The following is a 17500-nucleotide window of genomic DNA, read 5'->3' as shown; positions in this document are numbered from 1 at the left end:
TGCACATTTAATCAGAGTTGGTATGTGCACAAGTGCACAAAGTTTGGTTGAGATTTGGTGACCTGACCGGGTTCAAGCAGTAGTAGCAGTAGTAATAGTGTGTGTGTGTGTGTGTGTGTGTGTGTGTGTGTGTGTGTGTGGCAATGTGCACTGGAGCTAGCGGCTGAATTACACCAACTAAGGTACAACCTTGCTACAGTGAACATTTAAGCTAGAATCAGGGTGTAAATGACATTTTCAAGTCAACTTGGCATCTCAGGGCTTGTGGAGAGTTTGATTACACCAGGTGAGCAGTATGGAAGCATTCTATGTATTTGTTTTTTCTCATGGTCAACTTCACTCAGCAGACAGCTCTGTTGTGGTTAGAGTACAGTTCTATCTCTGTGTGTGATGCGTCCAGAGTGATTTACCCAGTACACCGACTGCATGCAAGTACCGCATAGTACCCCACTTCAAATAAACCAAACTATACCTTTCACAAATCAACTCAATAAGTGTCAAACTAAATGAATGCCTGCTAAACTGTTTTCGGATGTGTGAGATGTGCAAAATAAATAAGCATTGTTTCCGTTTTCGGTGGAGTGTCCCTTTAAGGCCAAAACTAACATCTCAGTTGGCTTTAATTAAAACACAAGATAGGAATACATTTCAAATCACAACACATTGCCGTCACTTCAAATTACCTTCATACCTCCCTTTACATAACATTGAAAATATATTTCAGATTGTGTAAACCTCCCTTTAAACTCACAGATTTGGCTTTTGGAGGTTTCATTCAGCAGGTTTCAAAGATAAGTTGAATTGGATGTTAAAAAACGTTCCCTCTATACTGCCAACTGTCTTGCACCATCTCCATTCATCAGTGATTCAGTGCACCTGGTACAGAGCCTGACCACAGCCCAACTCTGATTGGCTCAGTCACACTGCAGGATTACAAGCCCGCCAACTTCTGTTTCATGTAAAATACATTGGTGATACATTTTGCAGTGTAAACATTGGTGAACTGGGTTTACAATTATCAAATTATGTGTTCTTAAGTTAAAGCAACTCTGTTCAACATGTGGTAAAATATCAGCCAGGATGAGCGGTTAATGCGTGTCACACCTATGAACAGGTGAGGGCAATGTGACCCCTCAGCACTGGACCCAGATAAAACCACAAGGAAAGATGGCAGGCACACAGCAGGACAAGGTGCAGGGTGATTTTATTTTCCCAACATCAAAAGTGACAGTGAGGCAATCAGCATGTTGTCTGTGGATAAGAACACAAACAGAATTATTTACCCAAATACACAATGTTAACAAGCAATCCAAATGACATCAAATTAGCAATAAACAAACAATGTAACAATCAATTAAAGCAACAATAAACAATATATTTCAACCATGCTAAAGAAAAAAACATATGCAATTCACCTTTAAGGTCAGCATGAGTTGGACTGGCTCACAGCACCTCTGTAGCAGCAGACTGGGGTTTGGGGCAAGTTTTGCACTTCTTTTATAGCCATAGCTCCACCCATCTCCCCACCCACGTGGCACAATCCACAAGTGAGTGAGTGAAGCACTCTGGGAGATGAAGTACACCAGTGGTGGCCATTTTAGTGTGCGTGTGCGTGTGTGTGTGTGCGCGTGTGTGTGTGCGCGTGTGCGTGTGCGTGTGCAAACAGACAAAATAGTCATAGGAAGTAGTATGTTTAGCAATAAAAAACAATATAACAATCAAACAAACAATAAACAATATATTTTAACCATGGCTAAAGAGAAAAACATATGCAATTCACCTTTAAGATCAGGATGGCTTGGAATGGCAATTCAACAATGGCTAACAAAACTACAACTTACTTAATAATGCATCTGAAGGGAGGATAAACACCAGACTGAAACACCAACACAGCCTCTACTGCAGTAACGGACACACACTGAGTGTAGAGGCTGATTAGCGTCTTAAGTGCAGGTGTGTGGTGATCAGTCCAGAATTAGGTGCAGGTGTGGTGTATATGTGTGTGCGTGTGTGTACGTGTGTGTGTGTGCGCGTGTGCGTGTGCGTGTGTGTGTGTGTGTGTGTGTGTGTAGATCCGGTGACCTGACGGTTTCCAAGCAGTACTAGTAGTAGTAGTAGTAGCAGTAGTAGTAATAGTAGTAGTAGTAGTGTTGGTAGTAGTGGGAGTGGTAGCAATAGTAGCAGCAGAAGTACTAAGAATAGTAGTAGTAGTAGTAGCAGCAGCGGCAGTAGTAGTGGTGGTTGGCTGTTATAGCGCCACCATCTGGTGGATTGGTGTAATTTTTTTACTCTGAGTAGTGGGTGATGTCGTGAACCTGTGTGGAAAGTTTGGGTGATGGGGGGTGTATGGTTTCTGAGATCCACACACTTTTAGGGCAGGAAAAGAACAAAAGTAAATACACAAAAGTTTAAACATTTATCATTTCAAGACGGTTTCACGTATCCAAATTCTTTCTAAGATTTTTAATCAGGGAAGTCCAGAGATGACACACAAAAAGTTTGCGCTCATTCGGGCAGATGGCCTAGGACGAGTTCGTTTTTTTTTTTTTTGAGAAAGTCCAAGATGGCGGAAAATCTAGCAGACTTAAATGGGCATGGTCTATATGGATAGATGCGTATTGATCCAGGGAATCCAGCAGATGTGGAATTTTGATTCTACGCCTCACGGTTCAGCAGTTATGGTCCAATACGTGAAATGGTCTGTTATAGCGCCACCATCTGGTCAATATGGCTAATTTTTTGTCTCTGAGTAGTGGGGCACATTTCCAACCTATGTGCAAAGTCTGGCTACTGTAGCCCTTACAGTTTTTGCCGTGCATACTGTTTTAGCGGAGAATAAGAAAAATAATAATAAACGGAACAGATACAATAGGGATCCACGCACTTCGTGCTTGGACCCCTAATAAACGGAACAGATACAATAGGGATCCACGCACTTCGTGCTTGGACCCCTAATAATAATAATAATAATAATAAATATAGCCGCAAGCGGCGATGCGGGGTCCAAGCTTCCGGTGACTTGGGGGGTGTATGTCAGATAATATAGACACTGAATTGCACATTTAGTCAGAGTTGGTATGTGCACAAGTGCACAAAGTTTGGTTGAGATTTGGTGACCTGACCGGGTTCAAGCAGTAGTAGCAGTAGTAATAGTAGTGTATATGTCTGTAAGTGTGTATATGTGTGTGTGTATATATGTGTGTGTATATGTGTGAGTATATGTGTGTGTGTGTGTGTGTGTATATGTGTGTGTGTGTGTGTGTGTGTGTGTGTGTGTGGCGTGTGTGTGTGTGTGTATAGGTGTATATGTGTGTGCATGTGTGTGTGTGTGTGTGTGTGTGTGTGTGTGCATGTGTGTGTGTGTGTGTGTGTGTGCGCGATGTTATGTAGAGGAAGGATGACATCATAGATGACATCATAGATGACATCATCAGTGATGTCACAAGACTGTCATCGGTGATGACATAGTGTCAAAGTTTAAACATTTATCATTTCAAGACGGTTTCACGTATCCGAATTCTTTGTAAGTCTTTAGATCAGGGAAGTCCAGAGATGACACAGAAAAAGTTTGGGCTCATTCGGGCAAATGGCCTAGGACGAGTTTGTTTATCAAAAGTTTAAACATTTATCATTTCAAGACGGTTGCACGTATCCAAATTCTTTATACAATTTTAGATCAGGGAAGTCCAGAGATGACACACAAAAAGTTTGGGCTCATTCGGGCAAATGGCCTAGGACGAGTTCGTTTTTTTTTTTTTTTAGAAAGTCCAAGATGGCGGAAAATCTAGCAGACTTAAATGGGCGTGGTCTATATGGATAGATGCGTATTGATCCAGGGAATCCAGCAGATGTGGAATTTTGATTCTATGCCTCACGGTTCAGCAGTTATGGGCCAATACGTGCAGTCGGCTGTTATAGCGCCACCATCTGGCAATATGGCTAATTTTTTGTCTCTGAGTAGTGGGGCACATTTCCAACCTATGTGCAAGGTCTGGCTACTGTAGCCCTTACAGTTTTTGACGTGCATGCTGTTTTAGGGCGGAATAATAATAATAATAATAATAATAAACGGAACAGATACAATAGGGATCCACGCACTTCGTGCTTGGACCCCTAATAATAATAAACGGAACAGATACAATAGGGATCCACGCACTTCGTGCTTGGACCCCTAATAAACGGAACAGATACAATAGGGATCCACGCACTTTGTGCTTGGACCCCTAATAATAATAATAAAATAATAATAATAATAATAATAATAATAATAAGACCAACAGACACAGGCTATTAAGTTGCACTAAACTCCCCCAAACCGAATGAGCAGGAATAACAAAACATCCTGTCAACAGGGAATATTCTGGAGACATTCAACATGCTGCTATGGACAATTAGTACATTTCTGCCTATTGCTCTCTCTATTTTTACAGTTGCAGTAATGATAATGAATGGGCATTGTGACAGTCTTCCTTGCCTGATTCCCAGTTTGAATGACCCAACAAAATTAGGAACTAATCTTGTGCAGGCACGTTATACCGCGCTTTTTCTAGACACAGTAATGGACAGAAGAATGGTCTCCATCCACCTATTCCCTAATTGATCAGCCCCAACAAAAGTAGAAATTAATCAGAGCTGTTCAGAAATAGAATTATGAAAATACAGGATAATTGGAGAGGACAGTGATATGTGTGGACGTGGAGAGAGAGAGAAACGGAGGGATTTTCAGGACTAGCGGTAACTTTCCACTTTTGTTTCTGTAACCTTTGGTGTTGGTTAGTTAGTGCAGGAGTCTTGTGAGGTGTATAAAGTCATGAGGGGTGTGTGTGTGTGTGTGCATGTGTATGTGTATGTGTGTGCGCGTGTATGTGTATGTGTGTGCGTGCATGCGTGTGTGTGTGTGTGTACACGGGGGCACCCCAGTGTGAATTCACTATATCCCCATCCGTCAGCTTGACATGGCCTCCCAACCTCCTCTCCCTCCACCCCTCCACCAGCCCAGTCTGACCCTGCCCTGCCTGTTCTTGCCTTGACCTTGGGTGGGCAGAGATGCTATAGCTGCCAGGAGGGCCAACTCTGAGCCTGTTTGAGAATCCCATTTACATTCTATCAGATTGCTAGCCAGATGTATAGCTGTTTATGAATTCCATAAACAGCAGCACAGTGAGCCTACAATACGTCTGCCAGTTTGTCTGCCTCTGGTATTCCACACTGGGTCTTAAAGGTCACTCTGAATAAGGCACAAACACAATGTAGCCCCTCATGGCTCTTTACTGTCGATCCACCGCCCTGTGTTAGCATCACTGACCTAGCATTCCAGGGTTCTCCAAACATTTCTCTTGAGGGTGGAGACATGCGTTTTTGTCTGTTTGTTTTTCATGCCATGCATTTTATTTATGTTTATGTGCTTCTCGATCAATTTCTAAATAGAAGATAATTAAGCTTTATACTACTTAGATTACTATTCCCTCCCATTTGAAGAGCCAGTGTGGGCAGAATACGGTCCTGCAGGTGTAACTTCAATAGGTGTATGTTGGTATTGTTACAACCCGGCTCAAGGAAGTAACAAAAGGAGGGAGTGACACGACAAAGGAAAAATTTTAAACAATAATTTATTAACTACAACTAAGGGAAAATATCAAGACAACACAAACTACAAATGCATAGCACAAAAGGTGCATCGGTGAGGAGGGAGAGAGACTGAATGATCTGAAGGTCTTCTTAAGCCCAATGAGTGCACCGGGCCCAGGTGCACCCAATTAGCCTAACGACCCCAGGCTCCTGCAAGACAGGGTGAGTGAGAGGGTCGTCACACTATCTTTGTGATACTAGCACAATACCCCTCCCTGTGTGACTGGCCATTTAGTCAGGCCTCACTCACAGAGTTGGCAGGCAGCCTCTCCTCTCTCTCCACAGAGGGTTTTCATAGTCCACTTCAATTGGCTGATTATAAATCCGCTCACCTGTGGGCTCCTCCACTCTATCTCTCTCCATAGTGCTGAACCTGTTTTGAGTCATTTGGGCCACTAATTTAGGTGTTCCGGTGCCAGGGCCCTCATTAATGTTACTGGTTACACCTGCTTTACTTCCTGCTTTACCACCTCAAAACAGTTGCTGTGAAAGGGCCTATCCACCTTATTTCTAGCGGCCATGATGCCTATGCGTTTTTCTTCCGGTGTGATCCTCCCAGCCTTGTTGCTGACAGCTTGACACCCGTCTGGGCGAACGGAGCAAATCACTAATCAGGTCCAGCTTGGCAGAAATCTCGTCGATAAATATCCCTTTAAGAGCGCAGTACGCAGCCTACTGTGGCTAATGTTAGCGGCTAGCTAGCTATGTTACATGGCAGTAAAACGCCACTAAATGACCAAATTGATTTAACTTTTAACCATTTCGAGTAACACTGTTTCCATACGGACCCCCAGCGTTGGTTAGTTGTTTATAACGTGACTATATTTATAACTTTTATAACGTACTCCAGTTTCCGGTTTATAATTCGGGTCTGCAGCCAGAGTATAACAAAGGAAATGGCAAGCTGCAACAATAAGTCACGTTAAACCGGAACTTGTACACACAAGTATTTGTACAGTGGGGCATTCAAAAATAAGGTGGATAGGAGTAATACACTGTACTGTAGGTGGATGTTGTTTAGGTTGGTTCGTATTGAAAAATTCCATACATTTAGAGGTATTATGTAGCCATGTACTGTAACTACTGTAGTAGCTGTGCATAAGATAACATGAACTACATACTCTATTTAACAGTACTTTGTGTATTTTTAATTTCTGCAGTTTTACTTCTGCTTGAGTTTCTCTCACTCTCTCTCTCTCTCTCTCTCTCTCTCTCTCTTCTCTCTCTCTCTCTCTCTCTCTCTCTCTCTCTCTCTCTCTCTCTCTCTCTCTCTCTCTCACTCTCTCTCTCTCTCAAGAATTGAGTCCTACTTTACTTAAGTTGTTGTTTTATTTTACACTTATGAGTGGGGAATACAATGAAATATGGTACATTGAAAACACTTACTGCTATTATGGGCTTTACCTCATCGCTCGTACTAACCTTGTAAATAGGAGCTAAACCTTGAGGTGATGATGTGTTACTTATTTGCATTAGAGACCATGCAAAACTTCTATAAATTGTAGGCAGCAGATCTTGAAATCTAAAGAAACCACAAGTACCCCCATCTCCCCTGAGTTTCTTTGACTAAAATGTAACTGAAGTAACAGTTGAGCAGAAAAAGATTGGTGCACTTTCCAACTCGGGCCTCCCTCTCCCCAACACGTGGTGAGTGTGAAACAGGCAGTGCAGGCTTTGCACCCTTGAGGTCATCAGAACAGCAGCAGATCAGAGCAGCCAGACTGCACACACACAGGCAGCAGCCCTCTCTCCCCTCCTCCTCCCCCTCCTGAACAGCCTGCGGCCTCAGGCCAGCAGCCACCTAATTGCTGGGGAGAGGGAGTGCTTCCCTACCTCATTGCCTTGGATGATGTGATAGATCTGCCTCAGGTAGTTGCTGCCACCTGCTTTGTGGCACACCTCCAGCAGCATCAGGCCTATTTTCTGCTCAGTCAGTTCAGCCGCAGCGACTCCGCGCTCCCTTCCTTGCTCAAACGCACTAAGAGAGGAACGGAGTGATGGGAAGCAGAGGTGGAGAGGAGAGAGAGACCCAGACAGACACAGAGAGAGAGAGGGAAAAGTGAGAGCGATGTGGCAGCCTGTGTCTGTATACCGCTTCAATGGACACACTTAGTATCTGGCTCAATTCGTCAACAAATATCCCCTCTTTTGTTTGTTTGTTTGTTCCGTCTTTGGTCTGAAACAACCTTAATGAGGTATTTCAATGTCCAAACAAACTATTCATTCCAGAGGGCAAGAGGACTTGAAATGGGATGCTTGGCATGAAAAGAAATATGTGTGTGTTCTACAAAATTGTCTGAAAGCAGGCAAGAAAGCCAAATCACACTGGTCAAGGCCAACACGGAGAGAGTGATTGAGAAAAGTCGACAAGTTATTGAGCCACAGATAACCAAATAAGTGTGCTTTTTTCATTACCATTCACAAGGGAATGGTACAGTACTTAAATTCCTCATGTAGGGAATTTTGACTGAAGGATGCCGGTGCACTGGGAATGGTTGTGTGTGTGTGTGTGTGTGTGTGTGTGTGTGTGTGTGTGTGTGTGTGTGTGTGTGTGCGCGTGTGCGTGCGTGTGTGCGTGTGTTATGAGGTCCTATCGACGTCACTATTCACTGACACATGCGCAGCAACGTGTGTGTGCCTGCATGACTTAACATAGTCGTTCTTGTCACGCGTGCACACGTACGCGCACTATGATGTGCGCAAACTACATCACGCGTAACGACAAGCTGCGTAGCACAGCTACTTCCAGCGTGTACACGTGTGACCAGTGTTGTAGAAATTTCGTTACGCGTTCACACACACACGCGTTGGTAGTTTCGAGTGTTACGCAACCGGAAGTGTATCTGCATCGTGCACAACACTGCGGGTACATGAACGCGTCGTGTAGTTCTGTTCTGTTTTATTCTATCTCTTTCTATGTTACATTTTCATCCAGTAGATGGTGCCAGTGACCAAACCAACCAGTTGATCAAGCATGTCGCTTCGAGGAGCTGTCCTGCTTCTGAAACAGAGCAGCGTCACAATCACATAGCCTGCTATAATGTTTATTAATGTTCCAGATGTATTTTATTTTATTGACAGTATTTCATTGTTAATATGAGCTGCTGCAAGTGTTAATGCTCTGCTGTTCCTTAACAGCAACATGTGAAGTTGTTATTTTTTATTTTGTAGCCTATTATAAAAGCCTGCTGCTCTCTGTTTTTGTTAACTTTATTCCTCATTCAGGCTATATTTTTATTTTATTTATTTATTTATTTGTTTTATTGCCTAAACATTTCAGAGGCCATTTAAAAAACGTTATGCTACATGCTGAAAGATCGCCTGGTTTTTTATTTTGTGTTTTGTAGCTATAGCCTATTATATGGTAACACTTTACAATAACGTACACAAATACTATAGTAGTTACTAGTAAACTAATCATTAACTAATAGCCAGTTAATGAGCAGCTAATGAAAAATTTGGCATTAGTCAATCACTAGTTAATCATAGTTAATGAGTAGGTAGTCATTAGTTAATGATTAGTATCTATTTTCCTGAAGTATTATTGCCTGAACATTTCTGAGCCATGATTAAAATGATGTTTATGAATTGCGTGGTTTTGTGTGCAGTGTGATCAAAGAATAGACCTAGAATGAGTGTGTTTACTGTCATGCACACAATAAACTGATAATGAGAATTACTGAACTCAGAATAATCAGTTTATGAACGAAAAAAGGGCTGTAATAAACACAGAGCGTAGCTCATTGGAGTTAAAACATAGTCTCGTGCATATTCCTACAAGTCATCATGTACAGCAGTCAGATGAAACTATAACAATATAAACAGAATTGAAACGTGTAATAATGGATATGAGTCGGTAAAAGAGTTTTTCATGCTGTCAGGACTGTAGTTGACAACTTGCTTCTACCATCCAGCCGCAAGGGGTCAGTTTAATCTAACTCGGCAATCCCAACACAACCTATTTATACTACAGCTGTTGGGTCTGCGTCTCTAACATGGTGTCATTCATTCACCAAATAAAATAAAATAAAACAACTAATAAAACAACTATAAAAACAGTTTTACCGACTCATGTATCCATTATTACACGTTTTAAATGCTGTTTATGAGGATTAATGGGCGATTTATGTTGTAAAATGTGGGCCCAAGGGATTGTGGGTAATCTTTGGTGCTGACCACAGAATAGTCTGCGAGCAATCTTGGGACAGTAACCTGCTAGCGACATGCTTGATCAACTGGTTGGTTTGATCACTGGCACGATCTACTGGATGAAAATGGAACATAGAAAGAAATAGAATAAAATAGAAGAGAACTACGCGAGGCGTTCATGTACGCGCAGTGTGGTGCGCGGCGCAGATACACTTCCGGTTGCGTAACACTCAAACCTGCCAACAGGTCTGTGTGTGAACGCGTAACGAAATTTCTACAACACTGGTCACACGTGTACACCCTGTAAGTAGCTGTGCTATGCAGCTTGTTGTTACGCGTGATGTAGTTTGCGCACATCATAGTCCGCGTGCATGTGCCCGTGTGACAAAATTGTTCTATTATCTTCATGCGTGTGCTTACGCGCTCTGGCTGCGCACCCCGCGTACATCATTACGCGTAAGAATGATGTACGCGGGTTGCGCAGCCAGAGCGCATTACAGCCCTTTTTTCGTTCATAAACTGATTATTCTGAGTTCAGTAATTCTCATTATCAGTTTATTGTGTGCATGACAGTAAACACACTCATTCTAGGTCTATTCTTTGATCACACTGCACACAAAACCACGCAATTCATAAACATCATTTTAATCATGGCTCAGAAATGTTCAGGCAATAATACTTCAGGAAAATAGATACTAATCATTAACTAATGACTACCTACTCATTAACTATGATTAACTAGTGATTGACTAATGCCAAATTTTTCATTAGCTGCTCATTAACTGGCTATTAGTTAATGATTAGTTTACTAGTAACTACTATAGTATTTGTGTACGTTATTGTAAAATGTTACCATATAATAGGCTATAGCTACAAAACACAAAATAAAAAACCAGGCGATCTTTCAGCATGTAGCATAACGTTTTTTAAATGGCCTCTGAAATGTTTAGGCAATAAAACAAATAAATAAATAAATAAAATAAAAATATAGCCTGAATGAGGAATAAAGTTAACAAAAACAGAGAGCAGCAGGCTTTTATAATAGGCTACAAAATAAAAAATAACAACTTCACATGTTGCTGTTAAGGAACAGCAGAGCATTAACACTTGCAGCAGCTCATATTAACAATGAAATACTGTCAATAAAATAAAATACATCTGGAACATTAATAAACATTATAGCAGGCTATGTGATTGTGACGCTGCTCTGTTTCAGAAGCAGGACAGCTCCTCGAAGCGACATGCTTGATCAACTGGTTGGTTTGGTCACTGGCACCATCTACTGGATGAAAATGTAACATAGAAAGAGATAGAATAAAACAGAACAGAACTACACGACGCGTTCATGTACCCGCAGTGTTGTGCACGATGCAGATACACTTCCGGTTGCGTAACACTCGAAACTACCAACGCGTGTGTGTGTGAACGCGTAACGAAATTTCTACAACACTGGTCACACGTGTACACGCTGGAAGTAGCTGTGCTACGCAGCTTGTCGTTACGCGTGATGTAGTTTGCGCACATCATAGTGCGCGTACGTGTGCACGCGTGACAAGAACGACTATGTTAAGTCATGCAGGCACACACACGTTGCTGCGCATGTGTCAGTGAATAGTGAATAGTATGGACCTCCATACGTGTGTGTGTGTGTGTACGTGCGTGTGAGTGCATGTGTGTGTAATTGTGTGTCAAGGTCCCCATGTATGTACAGTCCTCCACCCTGGCAGACGCCCGAGTCATTCTCCTGCCCTTCCTCTATGGATGGATATCACACTACCGTCCATCAAACCCTCTGCTCCACATACACTTCCTGTCATTGTTTTCACTCTCGCTCTCTCGTTCTCCCTGTGCCTCTCTCTGTCTCTCGCCCCTTTGTAATTATAAGGTGGCAGAAACAGTGTCGCCTGTCTGTCAGGCGGCAGCCGTCGGCAGGCTTGACATTGAGAGTGGCAAAGGAAGAGGAGTCCCCGTCTCGTCCCGTAACATCGCCTCATTCCGCCGCCCCGGTGGCGGGACCGGGCAGGCTGGCGTGTTGTCGAGGCGACGGTGGCCGTGCATCCGTGTCAGCACCTGCGCTGTATCCTTTCCTGTCCATCACTGTGCAGGTGAAGCAGATGATTGGATTCAGTCAGCGGGGTGATTAATGAGGGCCCCTCCGGATTTGGGACAGCCTATCAATCATGTCATTAGGGCCAATGTGCCCTGAAAGAGGCGGACCTCCGCCAAGGAATAACTGCATTCATCTTCATCTGTGTATGCATCACGTCAGCCCAGCCAGGGTCACCATGATGGAGAACAATAATCTTCTCCTCTACAAATTACTTTGCAAAGACAAGGTGGGGGGGGGGGAGGGGGGGGGGGTTACAGTTGGGGAAGGAAGGGGGGATAGTGGGATGAGTGGGAGCGAGTGGGTGTTCTTCGTTGTTCTGCATGTTTTGTGTGTGTGTGTGTGTGTGTGTGTGTGTGTGTGTGTGTGTGGCCAGCGGACAGTTTACAGGGGGTTGTTTTTGGACTTACTACCCCATCTCTATTTTCTCTCTCTCTCTCTCTCTCCCTCTGTCTCTCTCTTTCTCTCTCTCTCTGTCTCTCCCTCTCTGTCTCTGTCTCTCTCTCTCCCTCTCTCTCTCTCTCTCTCTCTCTCCCTCTCTGTCTCTCTGTCTCTCTCTCTCCCCCTCTCTCCCCCTCTCTGTCTCCCTCTCTCTCTCTCTCTCTCTCCCTCTCTCTCTGTGACACCACTGTATTTTGATTGTTTACAAGCCGGGCGTCACTTCCCTGTGAAGGTTAGTTTAATGAATAGTAATGATCCCACTGAATGCCTCTGACAGGTGATACATAATCACTCTTCTTTCACTTTTCCACTCAACTCCCCCACCCCACCTCTTCCCTTCATAACCCCCCCCCCCCCCCCCCTTCTCTGTCTCGTCCCGTCTTCCTGTCACTGAAACAGACAGCATTTCCTGGAACTGGGGGTAATCTACTCAGTGTTTTCTTTATTTCATTCTTCTTCTTCTTCTTCTTTAATTGTACATGTTGGGGTCGGTTTGTGTGAGGACGCCGGATCGCCCCCCTCTCATGAGGATGGATGTGTCCGGAGTTTGTTGTGATAAAGTGAGCGGCCAAAAGACGCAATTTCTGGGAAAGAGCCGCGGAGCGCCGAGCCAAAAGGTCACGGATCAGCCCAAAGTGAAAGCTGTTTTCCCATCACCTCCGCCTGGTTCCCCCACTCAAGACAGCAGCGGGGTTCATCATTTACCACAAACAACACATCTCAAAGACACATGGAGGTTCTCTATGAAAAATGATGACGATGATACAATACATCAAGATGCGCGAACGCTCAATTAAAAAAACAACATATTTAAATTGCGCTCTCTTTTCATTGTTTGATTCCGAATATATTGAATGTCAACTGTCCGACCGCATCATGAATCAGTCTGAACCTCCTCCCTCATCAGCCATCTCGCCCCGTCTCGTTGTCGATCAATCACCCAAATGATGTATTGGGAAATTTGCATTCATTTTATGAAAAGCAGTTTTTATGATCAAAACGGTCTGATCCCTCATGTTTTGTTAAAGGTTGAACATGAATAATCAATATGTACTAAGAAGTGAGACTAATGATGGATGGGATAGAAATGCCGCGGTTCTGAGTGCATGAAAACATCCATATAGAACACATCGATACCCGTCTGACCCTGACCTCACGTTAAATCCCTACAGTTGACCTCTGACCTGTCTGAGCAGAGCTTGCGAGCCTGCTGCAGCTGCATGGTTGTCCACTTGGGTCTGTTCTCCTCCAGGGCCTGCAGCACCGTGTGCACTGTGGGCTTGGGCACGCCCTGCCAGACACACAACAGGACACCGTGTTCAGTCAATTGTTTGCTAAGTAAAACTCTACAGTTTTAGCTCACACACACATGCACTAGAAGGAGGCTACTTGCGGACCTAAATGCACACACAGACACACATGGCACACAACAACACACCAAACCAATGACCAACATGACGAGACAAGAAAAAGTAGATTTTTGTCTCACTTTTACATGGAATATGGTCTGTATTCTGATTTTATCCTTTTAATCATTCTGTGCATTTGACCTCTTACCTTCAACCACCTGCAATTTTATGTGCCATGTGTTGTATGTTAAGCTGTAAATGCACAGTATGTTTCCTGTGTTGGGTTTCAGTGTATCTATGGGTTTCACCTGACATCGCGGGACCAATTCGAAAATGCGAGTGAGTCTGGAATATCTCTGTTCAATTTCTATCTCCAGGGGGGGGGGGGGGGGGGGGGGCAACCAAATGTGTGCCGTAGCACAGAGCGACTGTATGTAAACAACTAAGGTTACAGATCAGCTGATTTGCCAACCGCCATGAGATCAGCTGTTATTTTGTGTTACAGCGAGACGGTCATTATTGCGAAATAAACCTCCGACAGGGTGATGCAGGACCCCGACGTGAAGCAACTGTTAAATTTGCTGGACTTCTTCCTGTGGATTGATATGATTGATATGGTGGTCCTCCAGAGTCTATCAGAAGATAGATCGCTCGTTCAGAGCAACGGTCTGCTAGCAGCGGTTTGCTATACAGAAATAACAGACGTAGAATTTCTGTGATTGACCAATCAGATGAGTATTAAACAAGCCGTGTAATAAAGAGGCTGTGATTGGCCCAGACGGTTTCAGGCTGGGTGGAAATCTGTTCAAATGGGAGGGGGGCCAGACGCATCTGCCAGAGCAAATAAAACATGAGCTCGCAGATTCAGCTATGCTTCACCTGACTGGAAATAAATCTCCTCTCTGAGGACAATAAACTTCTATTCTATTCTAACCTATTCTTTTGTATTTGTCACATTTTTATTTACTGCTTTAATTTCTCAATGAACTCGTAATACTCTCTATTTTGATTAGTGCTCTATAAATAAAGTGTATTAATTATAATCACACACCTTATATAAGCCCTTACCTTCTGTTGAATGCCCATGGTAGCCTGGAGGCACTCAGCCAGCAGGGCCAGGCGGTCCTTGGCCCCCCGGTGCAGGGCCAGCCCACTGAGCTGTTCCAGTGTGTCTGGGTCCTCCAGGCTGTGCACCAGGCAGCTCAGCAGGGCCCAGAGCGTCAGGCCCAGGGAGCGCAGCTGCCGGCCAGGCTGGGAGAGGTGCTTGTCTGCCACATGGAAGAGGAAGCGGACGGGGAGAGGCAGGGAGGCTACGGCCAAGGGCAGGTTGGTGAAGACGAAGGACAAGGCCTGAACAGCCAGGGAAATAACACCTGGACACAGAGAAAGAAATGTCAAGCGGCCTCTCGTGGCTTATTACTTAGGTGAAAAACAGTAACTTTATTCCTATGCCTGAACACTTTGTCATTCTTATTACTTTTTGTTTAAAAAAAACCTTGAAATACTGAAAGTGCGTACTTTTGTCAGCAGTCTCCTTTCCCCGCGGTTCCACGTGAGTGTAGTTCCACTCTCTGGGGACTTTAGCCAGGACATTCTCTGGGACGTCCCGTCTGAACAGGGGTTCCTCAGTGGCCTGCCAGCCCATCACCATAGAGACCAGGTGTCCCAGGAGGCTGTTGGTAGACTTGGTGACTGTGGTCCGGACACAGCTGATCACTACGGGGACTGTCCGCGTTGTGTCTGACGGGGAAAGGTGAATGGATGCCCGTGAAGATAGACAGGACTCAGATGAGACAGACATGTGACAGCATCAAGATGCAACTGTCGAAAAGGTCCTGCTGTTGAGCTGCTCCTGCACTGTTACTCAAACCCCCAAAGGAAACTCATTTGGTAGTACAATGACAGACAGATTGCTATATATTTAGTACAGGTTGCGTTCCAAACCACTGGTGCTGCCAATACACTGATCCCCCCCCCCCCCCCCCCTTCCTCTTTCCCATTTTCTCCCCAATCGCGGTGGTAGACAAATGTTTTTACCTCGACACTACCCAGATGCTCCGTATACAGACTTTCTCAAACGATAGTCAACTCGCCCATAATGGCACCTTCATTCTGCCTCTAACTCTAATGTGTCCTTTTCAAGAAATAGGGAAACAACAGAGACACAAATAGCTTGTGCATCCACACCAGGGCACTGAAGTATGTGGCTGAAATATCTATATAATGTCAAAGTGAAAGTCAGATGTTCTCTATGGAACCCAGGTGGCCTCTCCAGGTGTGCTGTGTCTTTCATCACTCTGCCCTTTCATATCCCACTCGTATTGATATCAGAACAGCTACAGCATGAAGTTGTATGGCAGCCATAAACTTCCTACGGCGCTGGCTGTAAAACCAAAGGCTACAACGGAGAGATTTAGTACGTGGCGGCAGTGGAGGTGCACTGAAGTCTCCGGGGACGCCTAACAAATCTGTGACCTCAGACCCTTAGAAGAGGAGGCGAGCGGAACAGAAAATGATATAGGTTTCCCACTCTGAAGAGGGAGACGCACTCTGTGGCAGGTGAGACCTAGACCTATTTTTCAAAGTCACTTGGTGTTCACACTTCATGCCGCCCGCTACTGTATTGACCAGACTATTGATTTGAAGCAACCTGCTACTGTGTGATGTAACATCAGTGCAAGTGGAGAAATAGTGAAACTCTCAACATCCTCTATGAACGTTACCTCAATGAACAGTTTCAATGGAAATGAGGGGTATTGGGGGGTATCCTGTAACCCAAATTATAAAACAAAGATTGGGCTCAGTCCAGCAATTAAAGTAATTACCCTATGAGGATAAATGATAGTTGGGTGACATTGAGAATCTCTCTCTCTCTCTCTCTCTCTCTCCCTCTCTCTCGCTTTCTTTACCTCTCTCTACCCGTCCCTCTCTCACTCTCCATCCAAATGCTCTTCTCCTGACTCCAATCACCCTAATTTATGTTTCAATAATTACCACTCGCCCAGGATATAAAAAAACGCCACCAAAAAGAGCCACCAGACTCCACATGAGTTCTGATTAAGCCCTGAATCAAAGCTGGTACCAGAGAGAATGAAAAGAGAGAGAGTTGAGGAGTAATTGCAGTCACTCACTCACACACACACGCACGCACACACACGCATGCACACACGCATGCACACACACGGGCACACACACACACACACACACACACACACACACACACGCATGCACACACACACTATCACTCACTCACTCACACGCAATGTCAACATTCGCCCATTAGGAGAAATTAGAGATGTTTTATGGCCAGATTCACTCTTTCGGTTAAAAACATCTCACACAAGTTTGTGAGATAATTTCATCAAATCTAAATTAGTTACGCACATCCTGAGGTTTGACACAGAAAGAAAATTATTTTTCGTAGCATTACACGTGTTGTATTCCGAATACAGTACGAATACAGTTCAGAGCACAGACTTCTTTATTTATTTATTTTATTATGACTTCATTATAACTTTTTCTAGTATAGTATATACATACTATAATATTTTATTTGTGTTGTTGACAAAGACAAACCCTGGTCATGGCATTTGACATTTAATACACACAGAAAGCAGTTATTGCTGTTTGACTGTATAGGGCAGCATAGCAGAGTACAACATACAGTAAGGTAGTACAGTATAACCTTTAGTATGATACCAGTACTGCAACTGCTGCATCAATGTAATGCCAGCATCACAAGCAACAAAGGGATGGGAACATGGTAATGACCCATCAACTCTAACACTACACAACAGGTTCCTTTACCTGCCAGTGTGTAGAGATG

At 43.9% G+C, this 17500-nt stretch overlaps 1 protein-coding gene across 1 annotated transcript in view; it reads right to left on the bottom strand.

The window, feature by feature from the left end:
• The window catches only part of kiaa0825 (KIAA0825 ortholog), a gene marked incomplete at both ends in the record, with an annotated part of 164702 nt that overhangs the window by 94742 nt on the left and 52460 nt on the right, over positions 1-17500 (bottom strand). The window contains 5 exons of the mRNA XM_083645361.1: positions 7462-7606; positions 13510-13616; positions 14743-15047; positions 15193-15414; positions 17482-17500. The exon at positions 17482-17500 is cut by the window's right edge and continues 161 nt beyond it. Coding sequence (XP_083501487.1) covers positions 7462-7606; positions 13510-13616; positions 14743-15047; positions 15193-15414; positions 17482-17500 — 798 coding nt within the window. The remainder of the gene's footprint in view (positions 1-7461; positions 7607-13509; positions 13617-14742; positions 15048-15192; positions 15415-17481) is intronic.

Source organism: Poromitra crassiceps (genome assembly GCF_964638095.1).
Source record: "Poromitra crassiceps genome assembly, chromosome: 10".
In the NCBI taxonomy this organism is placed as follows: Eukaryota; Metazoa; Chordata; class Actinopteri; order Beryciformes; family Melamphaidae; genus Poromitra; species Poromitra crassiceps.
The sequence above is the reverse complement of the archived record's forward strand: the minus strand, read 5'-3'. Positions and strand labels throughout refer to the sequence as shown.